General features: G+C 36.1%; 1 protein-coding gene across 1 annotated transcript in view; it reads right to left on the reverse strand.

Moving 5' to 3' along the window:
- The window catches only part of DCBLD2 (discoidin, CUB and LCCL domain containing 2), an 88118-nt gene that overhangs the window by 28309 nt on the left and 42099 nt on the right, over nucleotides 1-17710 (reverse strand). Inside the window, exon 3 of the mRNA XM_021687958.1 lies at nucleotides 13122-13259. Coding sequence (XP_021543633.1) covers nucleotides 13122-13259 — 138 coding nt within the window. The remainder of the gene's footprint in view (nucleotides 1-13121; nucleotides 13260-17710) is intronic.

Here is a 17710-nt window from a genome sequence, read left to right on the forward strand (position 1 = left end):
GTTACTATCTCAGAAATATTTTTGATTGATAGCACTATTTCTGAGACTACAGAATTTTGAAATAGATTTTGATTTTCCAATACTCTGTTTTGTGTTACTGAATGAATTAAAAAAAACTCTCAGCAATGTTAGCACTGACTATATTAGCTGCTGGATATAATTTTTATCCAGTTGAAGCCATTCACTTCTAAAGGAGGAAGCCCGAGTGCCTATATTTATTCTAATTCAAGAAAGCATGAAGTACAATAAGTTACTATATTTATTTAACCCAAGAAGAAAATAAATGAAGACGAGGCATATTCTTCTCCTTTATTTACTCTAAAATTCTTTAACAAATTCCCCAGAGCCTGAAGGAATATGAAGTCATGCCTTCCTAATTCACACTTTGTCAGCAACCTTGCACTGAAAATGTGTGATAGCTACTTTGTTCAAGTGCTAGAGGATGCAGGACAAGATTCATCTTGTTGCTCCAGCCAATATTACCATGTGACCTTGGGCATAATTCCTTGTTTCCATAATAGGAACCTGGTATTAATTTGTACCATCTGCCATTTAGTGAAGGAAATTTACATATGTAATAGAACATAATTTATTGTGATTCAGAGTTAAGTAACATTTACTCAGTGACAGCTACCATAAGAGGCATTTTATATCTTCTCTCCTTTTACATACTGAGAGTAGAGATTAAATTTTAAGTTTCTCTTAGAAATATTACAATGCCATCTATGGAAGTTGAGTCTACAGTAGGATCTCAGATGAAAATAGTCAATGCTTTCTTATGGATGATGCAGGCATGACTCAGTTGCCTAACAATGTAGTCAGGCTATAAGGTACATATGATGAATCAAACCCTCTTCATACCTAAGTTCCTGTATATGTACATTAAAAAACAAATACAAGAATATTAAAAGTCAGTATAAGACATTAAAATCTAAGATTTTATATAAAATATATAAGATATTAAGAATATTAAAAGATTATAAAACATTAATATTCTTCTGTGACCTACACAGTATCTAGGGCACTAATGAATACATTAGTAAGAGCAGCAGTGAAAGAACAGGTCACTGGATAACATAAAACACTACACAAATGCGAACTCAGTCCCCTCACAACATCCTTAACTCACTAAAAATTGAAACACATACAAAACACTAAAATTGTTAAAGCCCTTCAGGTTATCTGTCACTTGCAATAAATTCTAAACCACAAACTGAATCACCTCTTTGGGTTAACACTCTCTTAACAGATTGTTTTTCAGTGCTCTTTTTCTGCAAAATTGTTAATACTTCATTGGTCAGCACCTTTCTTCTACAAATTGACACCAAAAACCGTATTTTTCTGTATGTATATTACACAAACATAATACATACTCACTTGTGTGTAAATAAAAACAAATCTAAAAATATGCATGTAAGCTGAGACTTCATTAATAAAATCTTACTTAATAGTTTAAGAGTTTAAAATGTTTGACAATAACAACAAGAAAAATTAGGGACACAATAGAAACACTAAAAATAGAAACCTAGCTAAATGTAGTACTCAAAACAAAAAGATTTCTATAAAATTACTGTATAATTAAGGTAGCAAACAATCTTAAGTAACTCATGCTCTATTTTTAAAACCAAAAGCATCCCATGAAAAAAAACCCAACAAAACAAAACAAAAAATCAAAACAACCAGTTACAGAAATCTGGACTCTATTAGAAAGTAGTTCTATATTCTGCCCTGTTTCATTTACAAGTTGATTTAATCTAATGTAAGATGTTAAAAATGGAAAGTATTTGGCAAAAAAATGTTGTTAAAGAAGGTAGCAATCAGAAAACTTTTAAACTACTGGTGTTAATTCTAAAAATAACCTAACACAGTTTGGCTATTGTGGACATTGCTTCTATGAATATTGGGGTGCATGTGCCCCTTCTTTTCACTACATCTGTATCTTTGGGGTAAATACCTAGTAGTGCAATTACTGGGTCGTACGGTAGCTCTATTTTTAACGTCTTGAGGAACCTCCATACTGTTTTCTGGAGTGGCTGTACCAGCTTGCATTCCCACCAACAGTGTAAGAGGGTCCCCCTTTCTCTGCATCCTCATCAACAACTGTTGTTTCCTGACTTGTTAATTTTAGTCATTCTAACTGGTGTAAGGTGGTATCTCATTGTGGCTTTGATTTATATTTCCCTGATAGCTAGTGATACTGAACATTTTTTCATCTGTTAGCCATCTGTATGTCTTCTTTGGAGAAGTGTCTGTTCATGTCTTCTGCCCATTTTTTGACTTGATTATTTGTTTTTTGGGTGTTGAGTTTGAGAAGTTCTTTATAGATCGTGGATACCAGCCCTTTATCTGTAATGTCATTTGCAAATATCTTCTCCCATTCCATGGGTTGCCTCTTAGTTTTGCTGTTTCCTTTCTACATCAAAAACTAATGATGTACTATATGTTGGCTAACTGAACATAATAATAATAAATAACTTAATATACATCAAAAACAATCCTGTCAAATAGGAATAGTTCCCAGGCTCAGCTGTTCGTAAGTTGTAAGCAGATGGTTCTCAGATTCTAAGGGGTCAGCAGGCAATGAATAAACAAGTGTCTGTGAATTCCAATTAGAAAGCTCATTAATTTTTACACTGGCTCATTTTATTTCATATGAAATTTTAAACTATTTACTATTTTTCTGACTAAAAAAGCACAAACATACAAAAGCATGACCACTACAAGATTCTGGACTGGTAAAATTGGAAATAAAGAGGTTTAACATTAATTTTTAAGTGATGATGTCATGTTCTACAAAAGAAGTATTGACTATCACTTCTCAGCTGCATGTGTACACTGAGACACGTACATCCGCTCCCACCAATTTATGGCACATAACAAATAGAGGCTGCCTTGAAGGATTTGAAGCTTTCAATGCAAATACAGATAGGTCTTCTGAGCTCATTGTTCTATAACTAAAATAACTTAAACATTATTCCCAGAGTCATCCTACAAATGTTGTGTTCTCCCTAGAAACTGGCTAATGGTGAACAGATTCAAAACCAGGTATTTGGATCACTCACCTATAAAATTTATATTTCAAGTCCAGTGGTAAATGTTGTTTTTAATTTAACATTTTAGAATGAAAATGTCAGTCTACTTTATTATTATACTAGATAAAAATATCTGACTTACTGACTCTGGACCTCTGAGTAACTGGTTTTGCTTCTCTAAGTAAGACCAGCAGTAACTTAGGAGTTTCTCTCAATAGACCTTCTCACCAGTGGTTGTAATATGATGTCTAGGACGTCTCTAGGGTCTACATATTTTTTCAATTCTTAAATAAAAATTTCAATTTCAAGGATGCTTTTTGTGCATCTTATGAGAGGATCATATGGTTCTTGTCTTTTCTTTTACTTATGTAGTGTATCACATGGATTGATTTGCAGATGTTGAACCACCCTTGCAGCCCAGGAATAAATCTCACTGGGTCATGGTGAATAATCCTTTTGATATACTGTTGGATCCTATTGGCTAGTGTCTTGGTGAGAATTTTTGCATCCATGTTGATCAGGGATATTGGTCTGTAATTCTCCTTTTTGGTAGGGTCTTTGTCTGGTTTTAGGATCAAGGTAATGCTGGCCTCATAGAAAGAGTTTCGAAGTTTTTCTTCCATTTCTATTTTTTGAAACTGCTTGAGAAGAACAGGTATTAATTCTTCAAATGTTTGGGAGAATTCCCTGAATTCCTGGCCCTGGACTCTTATTGATTGGGAGGTTTTTGATTACTGCTTCAATTTCCTTGCTGGTTATGAGTCTGTTAAGATTTCCTATTTCTTCCTGTTTCAGTTTTGATAGTTTGTACGTTTCTAGGAATGAATTCATTTCTTCCAGATTGCCTAATTTGTTGGCATATAGTTGCTTCTAATATGTTCTTATGATGGTTTGTAGTTCTTCAGTGTTGGTTGTGATCTCTCTTTCATTCATGATTTTATATTCTTTTTGATAAATCTGGCTAGAGGCTTATCGATCTTATTAATTCTTTCAAAGAACCCACTCCTAGTTTTGTTGATTTTTTCTACTGTTCTTTTGGTTTCTATTTCATTGATTTCTGCTCTAATCTTTATTAATTCTCTTCTCCAGCTAGGTATAGGCTTTATTTGCTGTTCTTTCTCCAGCTCCTTTAGGTGTAAGGCTAGGTTGTGCATTTGAGAACTTTCTTGTTTCTTGACAAAGGCTTGTATTGCTATATAATTCCCTCTTAGGACTATCTTTGGTGCATCTCAAAGAGTTTGAACAGTTGTGTTTTCATTTTCATGAATTTTTTAATTCTTCTTTAATTTCCTGGTTGACCCATTCATTTTTAGTAGGATGCTCTTTAACCTTCATGTATTTAAGATCTTTCCAAATTTCCTCTTGTGATTAAGTTCAAATATCGAAGCACTGCGGTCTGAAAATATGCAGAAAATGATGCCAATCTTTTGGTACCAGTTGAGACCTGGTTTGTGACCCACTATGTGATCTATTCTGGAGAATGTTCCATGCGCACTTGAGAATAAAGTGTATTCTGTTGCTTTAGGATGGAATGTTCTGAATATACCTGTGAGGTTCATCTGGTCAGTGTGTCATTCAAAGCCCTTGTTTCCCTGCTGTGATCTGCTTCGATGATCTGTCCATTGCAGTGAGTGGGTGTTAAAGACCCCTACTATTATTATATTATTATCAATGTGTTTCTTTCATTTTTTTGTTAATTGGTTTATCTAATAGGCTGCCCCCTGGCTAGGGGCATAAATATATATTTTTAAATTTTATTATGTTATGTTAGTTACCATACATCATTAGCTTTTGATGTAGTGATCCATGCTTCATTGTTTTCGTATAACACCCAGTGCTCCAGGCAGTACCTGCCCTCCTTAATACCCATCACCAGGATAACCCATCCTCCCACCCTGCTCCCCTCTAACACCCTCAGTTTATTTCTCAGAGTCCATAGTCTCTCATGGTCCATCTCTCCCACCGTTTTCCCCCCCTTCATTTTTTCCTTCCTTCTCCTAATGTCCTCCATGCTATTCCTTATGTTCCACAAATAAGTGACACCATATGATAACTGACTTTCTCTACTTGACTTATTTCACTTACCATAATCTCCTCCAGTCCCATCCATGTTGATGTAAAAGTATTCATCCTTTCTGATGGCTGAGTAATATTCCATTGTATATATGGACCACATCTTCTTTATCTATTCATCTGTTGAAGGGCATCTCGGCTCTTTCCACACTTTGGCTATTGCAGACACTGCTGCTATGAACATTGGGGTGCATAAGGCCCTTCTTTTCACTACATCTGTGTCTTTGGGGTAAATACCCAGGAGTGCAATTGCTGGGTCGTAAGGTAGCTCTATTTTTAATTTTCTGAGGCACCTCCACACTGTTTTCCAAAGTGGCTGTACCAACTTGCATTCCCACCAACAGTGTAAGAGGGTTCCCCTTTCTCCACAACCTCTCCAACATTTGTTGTTTCTTTCCCTGTCCATTTTTGCCATTCTAACTGGTGTAAGGTGGTATCTCAATGTGGTTTTGATTTGGATTTCCCTGATGGCTAATGATGATGAACATTTTTTCATGTGTCTGTTAGCCATTTGTATATCTTCTTCAGAGAAGTGTCTTTTCATGTTTTCTGCCCATTTTTTGACTTGATTATGTTTTTTGGGTGTTGAGTTTGAGAAGTTCTTTATAGATCTTGGATAACAGCCCTTTGTCTGTAGTGTCATTTTTTTTTTTTAAAGATTTTATTTATTTATTTGAGAGAGAGAGAATGAGAGACAGCATGAGAGGGAGGAGGGTCAGAGGGAGAAGCAGACTCCCCGCGGAGCAGGGAGCCCGATGCGGGACTCGATCCCGGGACTCCAGGATCATGACCTGAGCCGAAGGCAGTCGCTTAACCAACTGAGCCACCCAGGCGCCCCCCTTTGTCTGTAGTGTCATTTGCAAATATCTTTTTCCTTTCTGTGGGTTGCCTCTTTGTTTTGTTGACTGTCTCCTTTGCTGAGCAAGAGCTTTTTATCTTGATGAAGTCCCAAAAGTTCATTTTCCCTTTTGTTTCACTTGCCTTTGGAGATGTATCTTGAAAGAAGTTGCTGTGGCCGATGTGAAGAGGTTACTGCCTATGTTCTCCTCTAGGATTTTGATGGATTCCAGTCTCACATTGAGGTCTTTTACCCATTTTGAGTTTATCTTTGTGTATGGTGTAAGTTTACAATTGTTAGATCTTCTTGTTAGATAGACACTTTAATTATGATATAGTGTCCTTCCTCATCTATTATTACATTCTTTGGTTTAAAATCTAATTTGTCTGAAATAAGGATTGCTACTCCAGCTTTCTTTTGATTGTCCATTAGCATGACAAATGGTTTTCCACCCCCTCACTTTCAATCTGGAGGTGTCTTTGGGTCTAAAATGAGTCTCTTGCAGACAGCTTCCCAACGGGTCTTGCTTTTTTATCCAATTTGATACCCTATGTCTTTTGATTGGGGCATTTAGCCCATTTACATTCAGAATAACTACTGAAAGAAATGAACTTAGTGCCATTATATTATCTGTAAAGTCTCTGTTCCTTTCTGGCCTATGTTAACTTTTGGGCTCTCTCTTCGCTTAAGGGATCCCCTTTAATATTTCTTGTAGGGCTGGTTTAATGATCACAAATTCTTTCAGTTTCTGTTTGTCCTGGAAGCTTTTTAACTCTACTTCTATTCTGAATGACAGACTTGATGGATAAGGTATTCTTGGCTGCCTATTTTTCTCATTTAGCATCTTGAATATATCATGCCAGTCCTTTCTGGCCTGCCAGGTCTCTGTGGATAGGTCTGCTGCCAATCTAATGCTTCTATCCTTGTAGGTTAGGGACCTTTTGTCCCTAGTTGATTCAGGATTTTCTTTTTGTCTCTGAAATTTGCAAGCTTCACTATTATATGTTGGGGTGTCGATCTATTTTTATTGATTTTGAGGGGGGGTTCTCTGTGCCCCTGGACTTGAATGCCTGTTTCCTTCCTCAGATTATGGAAGTTCTAAGCTATAATTTGCTCCAATAGACCTTCTGCCCCCCCTTTCCTCTTTTTCCTGGGATCCCAATTATTCTAATATTGTTTTTCTCTTATGGTATCACTTATCTCTTGAATTCTACCCTCATGATCCAGTAGTTGTTTATCTTTTTCTCAGCTTTCTTATTCTCCATCATTTTGTCTTCGGTATCACTAATTCTCTCTTCTGCCTCATTTATCCTAGGAGTTAAGAGCCTCCATTTTTTATTATACTTCATTAATAGCCTTTATTTCAACTTGATTAGATTTTAGTTCTTTTATTTCTCCAGAAAGGGATTCTCTAGTGTCATCTATGCTTTTTTTCCAAGTCCAGCTAGTATCTTTATAATTGTTATTCTGAACTCCAGTTCATGATACTCTATGTGGATAATCCGAAAGACTCCATCTCAAAATTGCTAGAACTCATACAGGAATTCAGCAAAGTGGCAGGATATAAAATCAATGCACAGAAATCAGATGCATTTCTATACACTAATAATGAGAGAAAAGAAAGAGAAATTAAGGAGTTGATCCCATTTACAATTACACCAGAAACAATAAAATACCTAGCAATAAACCTAACCAAAGAGACAAAGGATCTGTACTCAGAAAACTACAACACTCATGAAAGAAATTGAGGAAGACACAAAGAAATGGAAAAACATTCCATGCTCATGGATTGGAAGAACAAATACTGCTAATATGTCAATGCTACACAGAGCAATCTATACATTCAATGCAATCCCTATCAAAATATCATTGACTTTTTTCACAGAGCTGGGACAAATAATCCTAAAATTTGTATGGAACCAGAAAAGACCTCGAATAGCCAAAGGAATGTTGAGAAAGAAAACCAAAGCTGGTGGCATCACAGTCCCAGACTTTAAGTTCTATTACAAAGTTGTAATCATCAAGACAGTATGGTACTGGCACAAAAACAGACACATAGATCAATGGAACAGAATAGAGAATCCAGAAATGGACCCTCAACTCCATGGTCAACTAATCTTTGACAAAGCAGGAAAGAATAACCAATGGAAAAGAAGACAGTCTCTTCAACAAATGGTTTTGGGAAAATTGGACAGCCACATGCAGAAGAATGAAACTGGACCATTTTCTGACACTATACACAAAAATAGACTCAAAATGGATGAAAGACCTAAATGTGAGACAGGAATCCATCAAAATCCTTGAGGAAAGCACAGGCAGCAACCTCTATGAATTTGGCCACAGCAACTTCTTGTTAGACAAAGGCAAAAATGATCTATTGGGACTTTATCAAAATAAAAAGCTTTTGCACAGCAAAGGAAACAGTCAACAAAACCAAAAGACAATTGACAGAATAGCAGAAAATATCTACAAATGTCTTATCAAATAAAAGGCTACTATCCAAAATCTATAAAGAACTTATCAAACTTAACACCCGAAGAATAATCTAATCAAGAAATGGGCAGAAGACATTCTCCAAAGAAGAGATACAGATGGCTAACAGACACATGAAAAAATGCTCCACATCACTTGGCATCAGGGAAATACAAATCAAAACCTCAATGAGATACCACATCACACCAGTCAGAATGACTAAAATTAACAAGTCAGGAAATGACAGATGTTGTCAAGGATGGGGAGACAGGGGAACCCTCTTACACGGTTGGTGGGAATGCAAGCTGGTGCAAGCACTCTGGAAAACAGTATGGAGGTTCCTCAAAAAGTTGAAAATAGAGCTACCCTATGACCCAGCAATTGCACTACTAGGTATCTACCCCAAAGATACAAATGTAGTGATCCGAAAGGGCACGTGTGCCCCAATGTTTATAGCCGCAATGTCCACAATAGCCAAACTATGTTAAGAGCCCAGAAATCCATCAACAGATGAATGGATAAAGAAGATGTAGTATATATGTACAATAGAATATTACTCAGCCATCAAAAAAATGAAATCTTGCCATTTGAAACAATGTGAATGGAAATAGAGGGTATTATGCTAAGTGCAATAAGTCAATCAGAGAAAGACAATTATATGATCTGATTCATATGTGGAATCTAAGAAACGAAACAGAGGACCACAGGGGAAGGAAGGGAAAAATAAAACCAGATGAAATCAGAAAGGGAGACAATCCATAAGAGACTCTTAATCATAGGAAACAAACTGAGAGGAGGGGGGTAGGAGATGGGGTAACTGGTGCTGGACATCAAGGAGGGCATGTGATGTAATGAGTACTGGGTGTTATATAAGACTTATGAATCACTGACCTCTACCTCTGAAACTAATAATATACTATATGTTAATGAATTGAATTTAAATTTAAAAATGTATTAAAAAAATAAATGAATAAATCTTAATCAAAATTTCAATTTCAGAAAGTCTAGTTGGAATCTAATGTAATTATACCAACTCAGAGTAGAAATACCAGTCCTCTAATAATTACTGCATGTGCTAATAGTTGTTTTAATTTGTCTTTCCTTGCTATCCAATGGGGAAACAGAAAAACTTTTCACTGGCAGATATAATCTTTCAAAATTGAGGTTTACAGGTAAAAATTAAAAGAGATAACTGGTAATGGAAAAGACTGTATACTACTGCTCAAAGATCATTAAACCTAACTGAAAGGAATAGAACCATGAAATTTATGAAAACTGAACACAAAAGCGAAGAGGACACCAAGTAAAGTGCCCTAGACACAACCTGGGTATTAAAGGAGTTCCGATCCATACAAAAGGGCTTCTTTGTGTCCAAAGCCTCTTACTACAACTGAAACTCATATAGGAAGAATCCTAATTCTTTAAAATGTTTTCTTGTAGAAGATATGTCTGTTTCTCAGACAGATTAGAATCTGGCTTAATTCTAGAGTTGTATTTAAAATAAGACCTCTTAATTCAATCATTTCTGACCCAGTGTCCTCTAATAGCCTCTTCACTGGACTCCCTACTATTATTCCTCACTGTCTTCAACCGACTCTTCACAGAGCAGGGAAGATTGTAAGAATAAACAAAAACACAAATCCAGTCATATCACTACTCAGCTCTAACAGCTTCCACACACTCTTTGGAATAAGCTCCAACCCTGACACTTTCTACAAGTCCCTGAATAACGTGACGTACTCACCACACAGTCAATTCCACCTTAGCTGTGCCAGCTTCTTTTCTGGCCCCTCCAAAGCTCCTTCCCACCACAGGGCCTTTGCATCTTTTGTTCTCTTCCCTAGAATGTTTTTCTTTTTCTTCTTTGTCTGTCTAGAACCTCCCAATTGATCCTTCGGTTCTCTGCTTAAAAGTGACTTCCTGTAAGAATTAGGCTCTTTATAATCTCCCACTCCTCCCACGCTTCTGGCCTCCTATTGTTGGAACTTTACCTTCATCATACTTGTCATAACTGCAATTGAGCTACCATGTATTTAATGTCTTTTCCCAACCCTGTACTGTAAGCCCCATGAAGGAATAATTGTGTCTTATTTACTGCTGTTTTCCCAGTGCCGGGCATATAGCAGGAAATAAGGCACTGAAGGAAATATAATTTTGCTATGTGCTCTTGCATAAAGGCATGAAAATTAGTCTACCTCACACAAAATCATGACTCTATCAACAATACATAGTATAACATTAACAAGTGTTTGTGAGAGTTTAACGAAGAAGCTGTTGAACCAAAATTTTTTGCAATCTTTTCATTCCCCAATACTCCAAATTTCCAATTAGATTGCTAAGCTGGGAACATGTAGTGATGTTCCTTGAAAATATTCACAGAATTCAGTGTGACAGCAAAGTTTCCTGGATGGAAACAAACTGAGGCTCTCAACCAAAGCCAATCAGCATTCAAATGAATGAGTCATTAAAAGAAATTGTGTCTGAAAGACCACCCAAGAAGAAATGGTAAGAAATTCAACCAGGGTTCTCTTGGATTTAGCCAATTCACTTACAACTTCAAATATGCTTCATAGAGGCAAGGATATGCAGAAACGTAAGTAAAAACTCAGGAGAGACCTGTGAAATAAGGATTTCCCATGATTATGCCCTTACTATAAAAAAGTTCCTGATGATGGTAGATATTTCAAAAAACTGTGGCATCTAAGATTCATCTAAATTAGTGACATAACCATTTGAAATTTGGCAGACATATGTAAGTCTACAACATACTGATTCTGTTATCTGAGATCACTGTCAACTCTTAAACTTTAATAGAGGACATTTAGGTTTCTGTAGAATAAAAAGCTCCATAATTTAAATACCTAATGTAAAAAAATTTTTTTTAAATGAAGGGATATTTATTTTCAAGAAACCTTAACAAGGGGCACCTGGGTGGCTCAGTTGGTTAAGCAGCCGACTCTTGATTTCGGCTCAGGTCATGGTCTCGGGGTCCTGGGATCCAGCTCCATGTCGGGCTCCACCCTAAGTAGGTCGGAATCCACCTCCCTACTTAGGTGGATTCTCTCTCTCTCCCTCTGCCCCTCCCCCTACTTGTGTGTGTATGTGTGTGCGTGTGCACTCTCTCTCTCTAAAATAAATAAATCTTTAAAAAAAGAAACCTTCAACTCAATAAATAATGAAGAGAGTAAGGGGAAAATATGAAGAAGAAAAAAATTAACAATTTAAGCTGATACCAAGAGGAGGAAACTCAAGGGGAATAAGAAGCACATGAATTGTATATTTTCTATCCTCTTATCTATCAACTCAAGACTTCCAAGAAATAAAACTGAAAGGATGAGAATCTACCATCATCTCCCTCAGTGTTTTTTACCTTACTCTTCTGATGGTGGGGAATGAGTGTGTGTGTGTGTGTGTGTGTGTGTGTGTGTGTGTGTGTGTATACGGTGGTGAAAGGAGGAAACTGACATTTGTTTCATGCCTACTGTGTCACGTGCTTACAGATGCTACACAGGTATTAGAGTCCGTCTTCGTAACCAACCCACGGAGGTTACAGAAGTGAAATGACTGGCCAGCAATCACGTGGCAAGCATGTGGCAGGGGCAGGGGTGCTCCTCCCACACCACCACGCTGCTCTACTTGCCCTGGTTCTGTGGGAAATATTGGTCATTTAGTGTAATGTTTCCAGTTTTTTTCCTTTCCATTATTCCATCCAAATGAGTCTTCTTTCTCACTCTCTCAGAGCAATTTTATTAAGCTTCCCACTTTGTTCCATAGCTCAGAAATCAGGAAAAAGTAAACCTTTCTTCCCACACAACAGCTGCTTCTCTACCACATTCTAAATGGAACTGTTAATGAGACCTATGGTGTTTACCCCAAGCCCACCAGAGCTGAGAAGGAGCAGCTTGCATTGCCCTCAGTCATTCTCAGTGCCCAACATTTGCACACCTAGGACGTTCTTAGTTAAATCATTGTTCAGTATCAAAATAATAATCTATTTTCTAATTTAAATGATTGCTTTGTTTGACATATCCTTCCATTAGTAGCACTTCTTAAAACTTTCCTACCACAGTGCTCCTAAGAGCAGAGGAAACAAATCCATGCCACAGTAGCCAAAACTCATGAGAGATTTTGTTTAAGTCTTGCATTTTATTTTAGAAATTCAAGTAAATTTTGCATTCTATTCCACTCAATAGCCTTGCTTTTAATTTCCCCCCTTGAGACTATCCACACTAACAATCTAGCAAATAGCTCAGGTTTATTTTGTAGCGTCTCAGCACTCCCAAGCATACTCCTGGTGGATAGAGAATCTATTCTTTTGAGAAGAATGGTAATGTGGTCTTTAACACAGTACTATGAAATGGTAAGCTGTGGATAACAAAGCTTTAAATTTGTATGACACATTTCAATAACTGATAGATTTTTAAAAAGTTATTGTCATTTGTGTTCCAATCTTATAAAAGTGAAAAATCAGTATTTCCTCTACCATGGAAAGGGAAGTGTATGGAATTTATATAAATTTAACATATTCTAATTTTTAGAATTCTGAAACTGAACTAATTTTATTTGTAAAATTTATATATGTGTTATTAACTGTTCAGTCTTTCTACTCTATTCTAATCTCAGATAACAAATACTAGAAGAAACACTTCATTTTTATATTTAGAAACTGTAAAATGTGGAAGTTGTGGTATAAGGTTGAAAATTACCTTGTTTTTCCATAACTGAGTATGAGGCCAAAAATCCTCGTCCAGAAACATGGATTCCACTCATGAACAGCACTGTAATTTCATTGCTTTTTGATTCAATTGAATGATTCATCTGCAATCCCAGACCACAGTATTTGCCTAGGAATGAGGGAAAATAAAGGTATTTGTTAAGACTCTCATAAAGTCAGTAATATTTACAATGTAGGTAAGAGCATCAGAATAATATACTAAACTGGACATTAAAGAGAAAATGAGGACTAGAATGTTTAGTGATTAAAAATCACATTACTCTGAAGAAAAAAAATGCCAAGTAATAACTAAATAATTTAAAGGGAAAAAAATGGTATAGACATCAGTGATCTTACAAAGATTCAGTTTCTTGTAAAGACATTTCTTGTATACTCTTTATAATAGTTGTGAAGAATTAAAAAAAATATCTTAAAGCATTTCATGCATGCAGGTGGCTCATAAACAAATGTATAGTTAATCAGTAATATTCTTAACATACTCTCCACAAGGTACCCCTAGATTCCTGGGCTTAGGGCACCCCTTAAACCTTTTTCAAACTCCCCTCAATTTTTCTTCCAAGGATTGTTGAACTTTTAGTCAATCCCTTAGGTAATCACGCCCAGTCCTACAGCTTTAACTATGCTCTGACAATTCACATACACCTCTACCCAGACCTTTTCTCTTGAAGTTTAGGTGTATATATCCAACTGCCAACTTTTATCCTTTAATGTCTAATAGACATATAAAAATAACATACCCTCAATACAGATTAATAAAAGGGAAAAAGAAAAAAATTAGAGCAAAATATCCACCAATAACTAACAAAAATGCATTTTCTTATGTGCTTGGTAACCTAACAAATTCTAAATAAAGAATAACATTCCAAAAATGTTTTAGGTTGTGGCAACATCATTCTAGAATAAGAGTAATGGGTACTTCCACAAACACCATTTTTACGGACTACTTATGATTTTTTGTGTAAACTATCTTAAGGAATCAAGAAAACCCAACAGAACTGGTAAGGGAATTTAACAATGTCACAGGATCAATATACAAAAATCAATTATATTTCCACATACTAGTCACAAATAATCTGAAGTGAAATTTTTAAAACTTCATAACAGCATCAAAAATATTAAAATATTTAGGGATAAATATTTAAAAAAGAAATTCAAAGGGTTCCTGGGTGGCTCAGTCAGTTAAGTATCTGACTCTTGATTTCGGCTCAAGGTCATGATCTCAGGGTTGTAGGATCAAGCCCCTTATTGGGCTCTGCATTGCGTGTGGAACCTGCTTAAGATTCTTTTTCTCTGCCCCAACCTCCATGCTCCTGGCACTCAACAACAACAACAACAACAACAACAAAAATCAAAACCAGTATACTAAAAAATAGAAAACACTGCTGAGAAAAATTAAAGGAAAACTAAATAAAATGGGAGACAGACCAAGTTCATGAACTGGAAGACTCAATATTGTTAAGATGTCCATTCTCCCAACACTGATCTATTGATTCAATGCAATCCCTATCAAAATCCTAGTGTTGTTTTGTTTTTTTTTTCTTTTTTAGAAATGAACAAGTTGAGGCTAAAATGTATATGGAAATGCAAAGGACACAGAATAGCCAGAACAATGTAGTGAAAAAGACAGTTGAAAGACTACGATAACCTGATTTTAAACTTACTATAATACGACAGTAATCAAGACAGTGTGATACACTATAACAGCAAATATCATATATCTAAATCTTTATATCTATGCCTACACCTATATCTATATATATTTCAGTGGAGCAGAACAGAGTTCATAAATAAACCCACATATGTGGTCAACTTGTTTCTGACAAAGGCATGAAATGAAGGTAATTCAATAGAGAAAGGATAACTCTTTCAACAAATATACTAAACCAGGTAGATATCAATATGCAAAAACAAATGAAGTTAGAACTTTACTTCAAGTCAAAATGGATCACAGACCTAATTATAAGAGCTAAACTTCTAGAACTCTTATAAGAAAACACAGGAGAAATCTTTGTGACTTTGGGCTAGGCAAAGATCTCTTAAATCCAACACCAAAAGGAAAGTCCATTAAAGAAAAAAAATGAGTAATCTGCACTTAATCAAAATTTAAAATGTTTCCTCTTCAAAAGACACCATTAAGAAAATGGAAAGACAAAACACAGACTGGGAGAAAATATTTATGCAACATTAATCTGATAAAGAACTCATATCTGAAATGTGTAAAGAATTCTTACAACTCAATTTCATCTTGTAAAATGGGCGAAAGATTTCAATAGCCACATCTGTAAGATTTTATTTATTTTGAGAGAGAGAGAGAGAAAGCATGATCACAGGCAGAGGCAGAAGGAGAGGGAGAACCAGACTCCCCACTGAGCAGGGAGCTCAATGCAGGGCTCGAGTCCAGGACCCTGGGATCATGGCATGAACTGAAGGCAGATGCTTAACTGATTAAGCCACCCACGTGCCCCAAATAGCCACATCTATAAAGAAGACCTACCAAATGGCAAATAGGCACATGAGAAGATGCTCAAGAGCATTAGCCATTAGGGAAATGACTATTAAAACTATGAGATATCATGACACTCCACTAAAATGGCTATAATCAAAAAAGACTGACAATACCAAATATTGGTGAGGATGTGGAGAAACTGATACCTTCAAACATTGATGGTAGAACTGTAAAATGACATAGCCATTTTCAGGAAGCAATTTGGCAGTTTCTTAAAATGTTAAATATAAATATAGATATGTATATATATCTCACACAATTCAGCAATTCCATTTCTATTATCTATCCAAGAGGAAAGAAACCACATGTCCACAGATGGGCTATTCAAATGGTCACAGCATCATTTCTCACATTTGCCCTAAACAAAAACAACTTAATTGTTCATCAACTAACTAATGGAAAAAAAAATGTGGTATATATTCATACAAAGAACTACTACTCACCAAAAGACAGAAACTAATGATACATGCAGCAACATGGATGAACCTCAAAAACATTATGCTAAATAGAAGAAACAATTTATGATATTTCTAGAAAAGACAAAATTAGAAATAACAGATCAGTGGCTACCTGGGACTGGGGGTAAAGTGGGAACTGACTACACATAGGCACAAGGGAACTTTTTGGTGTGACAAAAATTTCTTAATCTGGATTTTAGTGATGCTGCAACTCATCAAACTATGCATTTAAAATAGGTGAATTTTATGGTATGAAATTATAGCTCAATAATAAGGATTTCAAAAGAAATACAAAATTTTATGGTATGAAATTACAGCTCAATAATAAGGATTTCAAAAGAAATTTCATAAGAAACATTGAAACAATGTGTATTGTCAGAAACCATCAAGTGTTTCATGCAAAAAAAAAAAAAAAAAAAGTTCAGAGTCAGACACAGCAGAAAAAGGCCTTCAGAGATCTATTCCAAGCTGCTGACAGCTGAAAAACCTGAAAATCAAACACATGGGTGGACTGTCCAAAATAACACTACTTGTTAGAGGTGAAATCAGTACAGAATCTGGGTCCTCCATTTTGTCTGATGCTTTTTTCTTCCACACACTACTTCCCAGTAACGGGGTTGACACTTTCCCTAGGGCTGCAAGGAGAAGCCTTTAACAACAGCATGATCTCCCTGGTAAGTGATTTGGGGTAGCACTTGCGGACCTCCACAGTGTCTGCAGTGGTCTAGCTGCTGTCTCCTTTCCACCCACAGCAACAACACCCTTGTGTTCTTTCCCTCATCATCCAGCAACAGTCTCATTCCTTAACTAAATTAGTAAATGTTTCAGCTTGTCTTTTTGTATAAACCATCATCTCATAATACTACTTTTGCCCTTAACTGAATTATTTAAATCTATGCCACCTTCATTTTGAGAAAATTGCTGAGAAAGAGACTACTCTTTCCATTTCACTCTAAAACCATTTTTTATTGAATCAATGTTTCCAAAAGATCATATACAAGCAGAATTGTGACATTCAGTCGTATTCTTAAAAATGAATTCTTTTTATTATTATTTATTTATTTATTTATTTTTTAAAGATTTTATTTATTTATTTGACAGAGAGATAGAGAGAGAGCACAAGTAGGCAAAGAAGCAGGCAGATGGAGAGGGGGAAGCAGGCTCCCCGCAGAGCAGGGAGCCCAATGCGGGACTCGATCCCAGGACCCTGGGATCATGACCTGAGCCAAAGGCAGCCGCTTAACCGACTGAGCCACCCAGGCACCCATGAATTCTTTTTTTTAAAGATTATATTTATTTATTTGAGAGAGAGAGAGAGTAGGTGAGGGGAAGAGCAGAGGAAAAGGGAGACACAGACTCTTTGCTGAGTATGGAGGCCAATGTGCAGGGCTCGATCCCAGGACCCTAAGATCATGACCTGAGTCGAAGTCAGACACCCAATCAACTGAGCCACCCAGGTGCCCCCAAAATGAGTTATTCTTTACAACTGTTTTTTCCCCTGCCAATGAAAAAGTACTATAATTGTTTTAAGTACATTTCATAATTTTGTATTTTATGTGTTAGATCTAAAACCAGGTAATTCTTTTTTTCCATAAA

This window comes from Neomonachus schauinslandi, chromosome 1 (genome assembly GCF_002201575.2).
Source record: "Neomonachus schauinslandi chromosome 1, ASM220157v2, whole genome shotgun sequence".
NCBI lineage: Eukaryota > Metazoa > Chordata > Mammalia > Carnivora > Phocidae > Neomonachus > Neomonachus schauinslandi.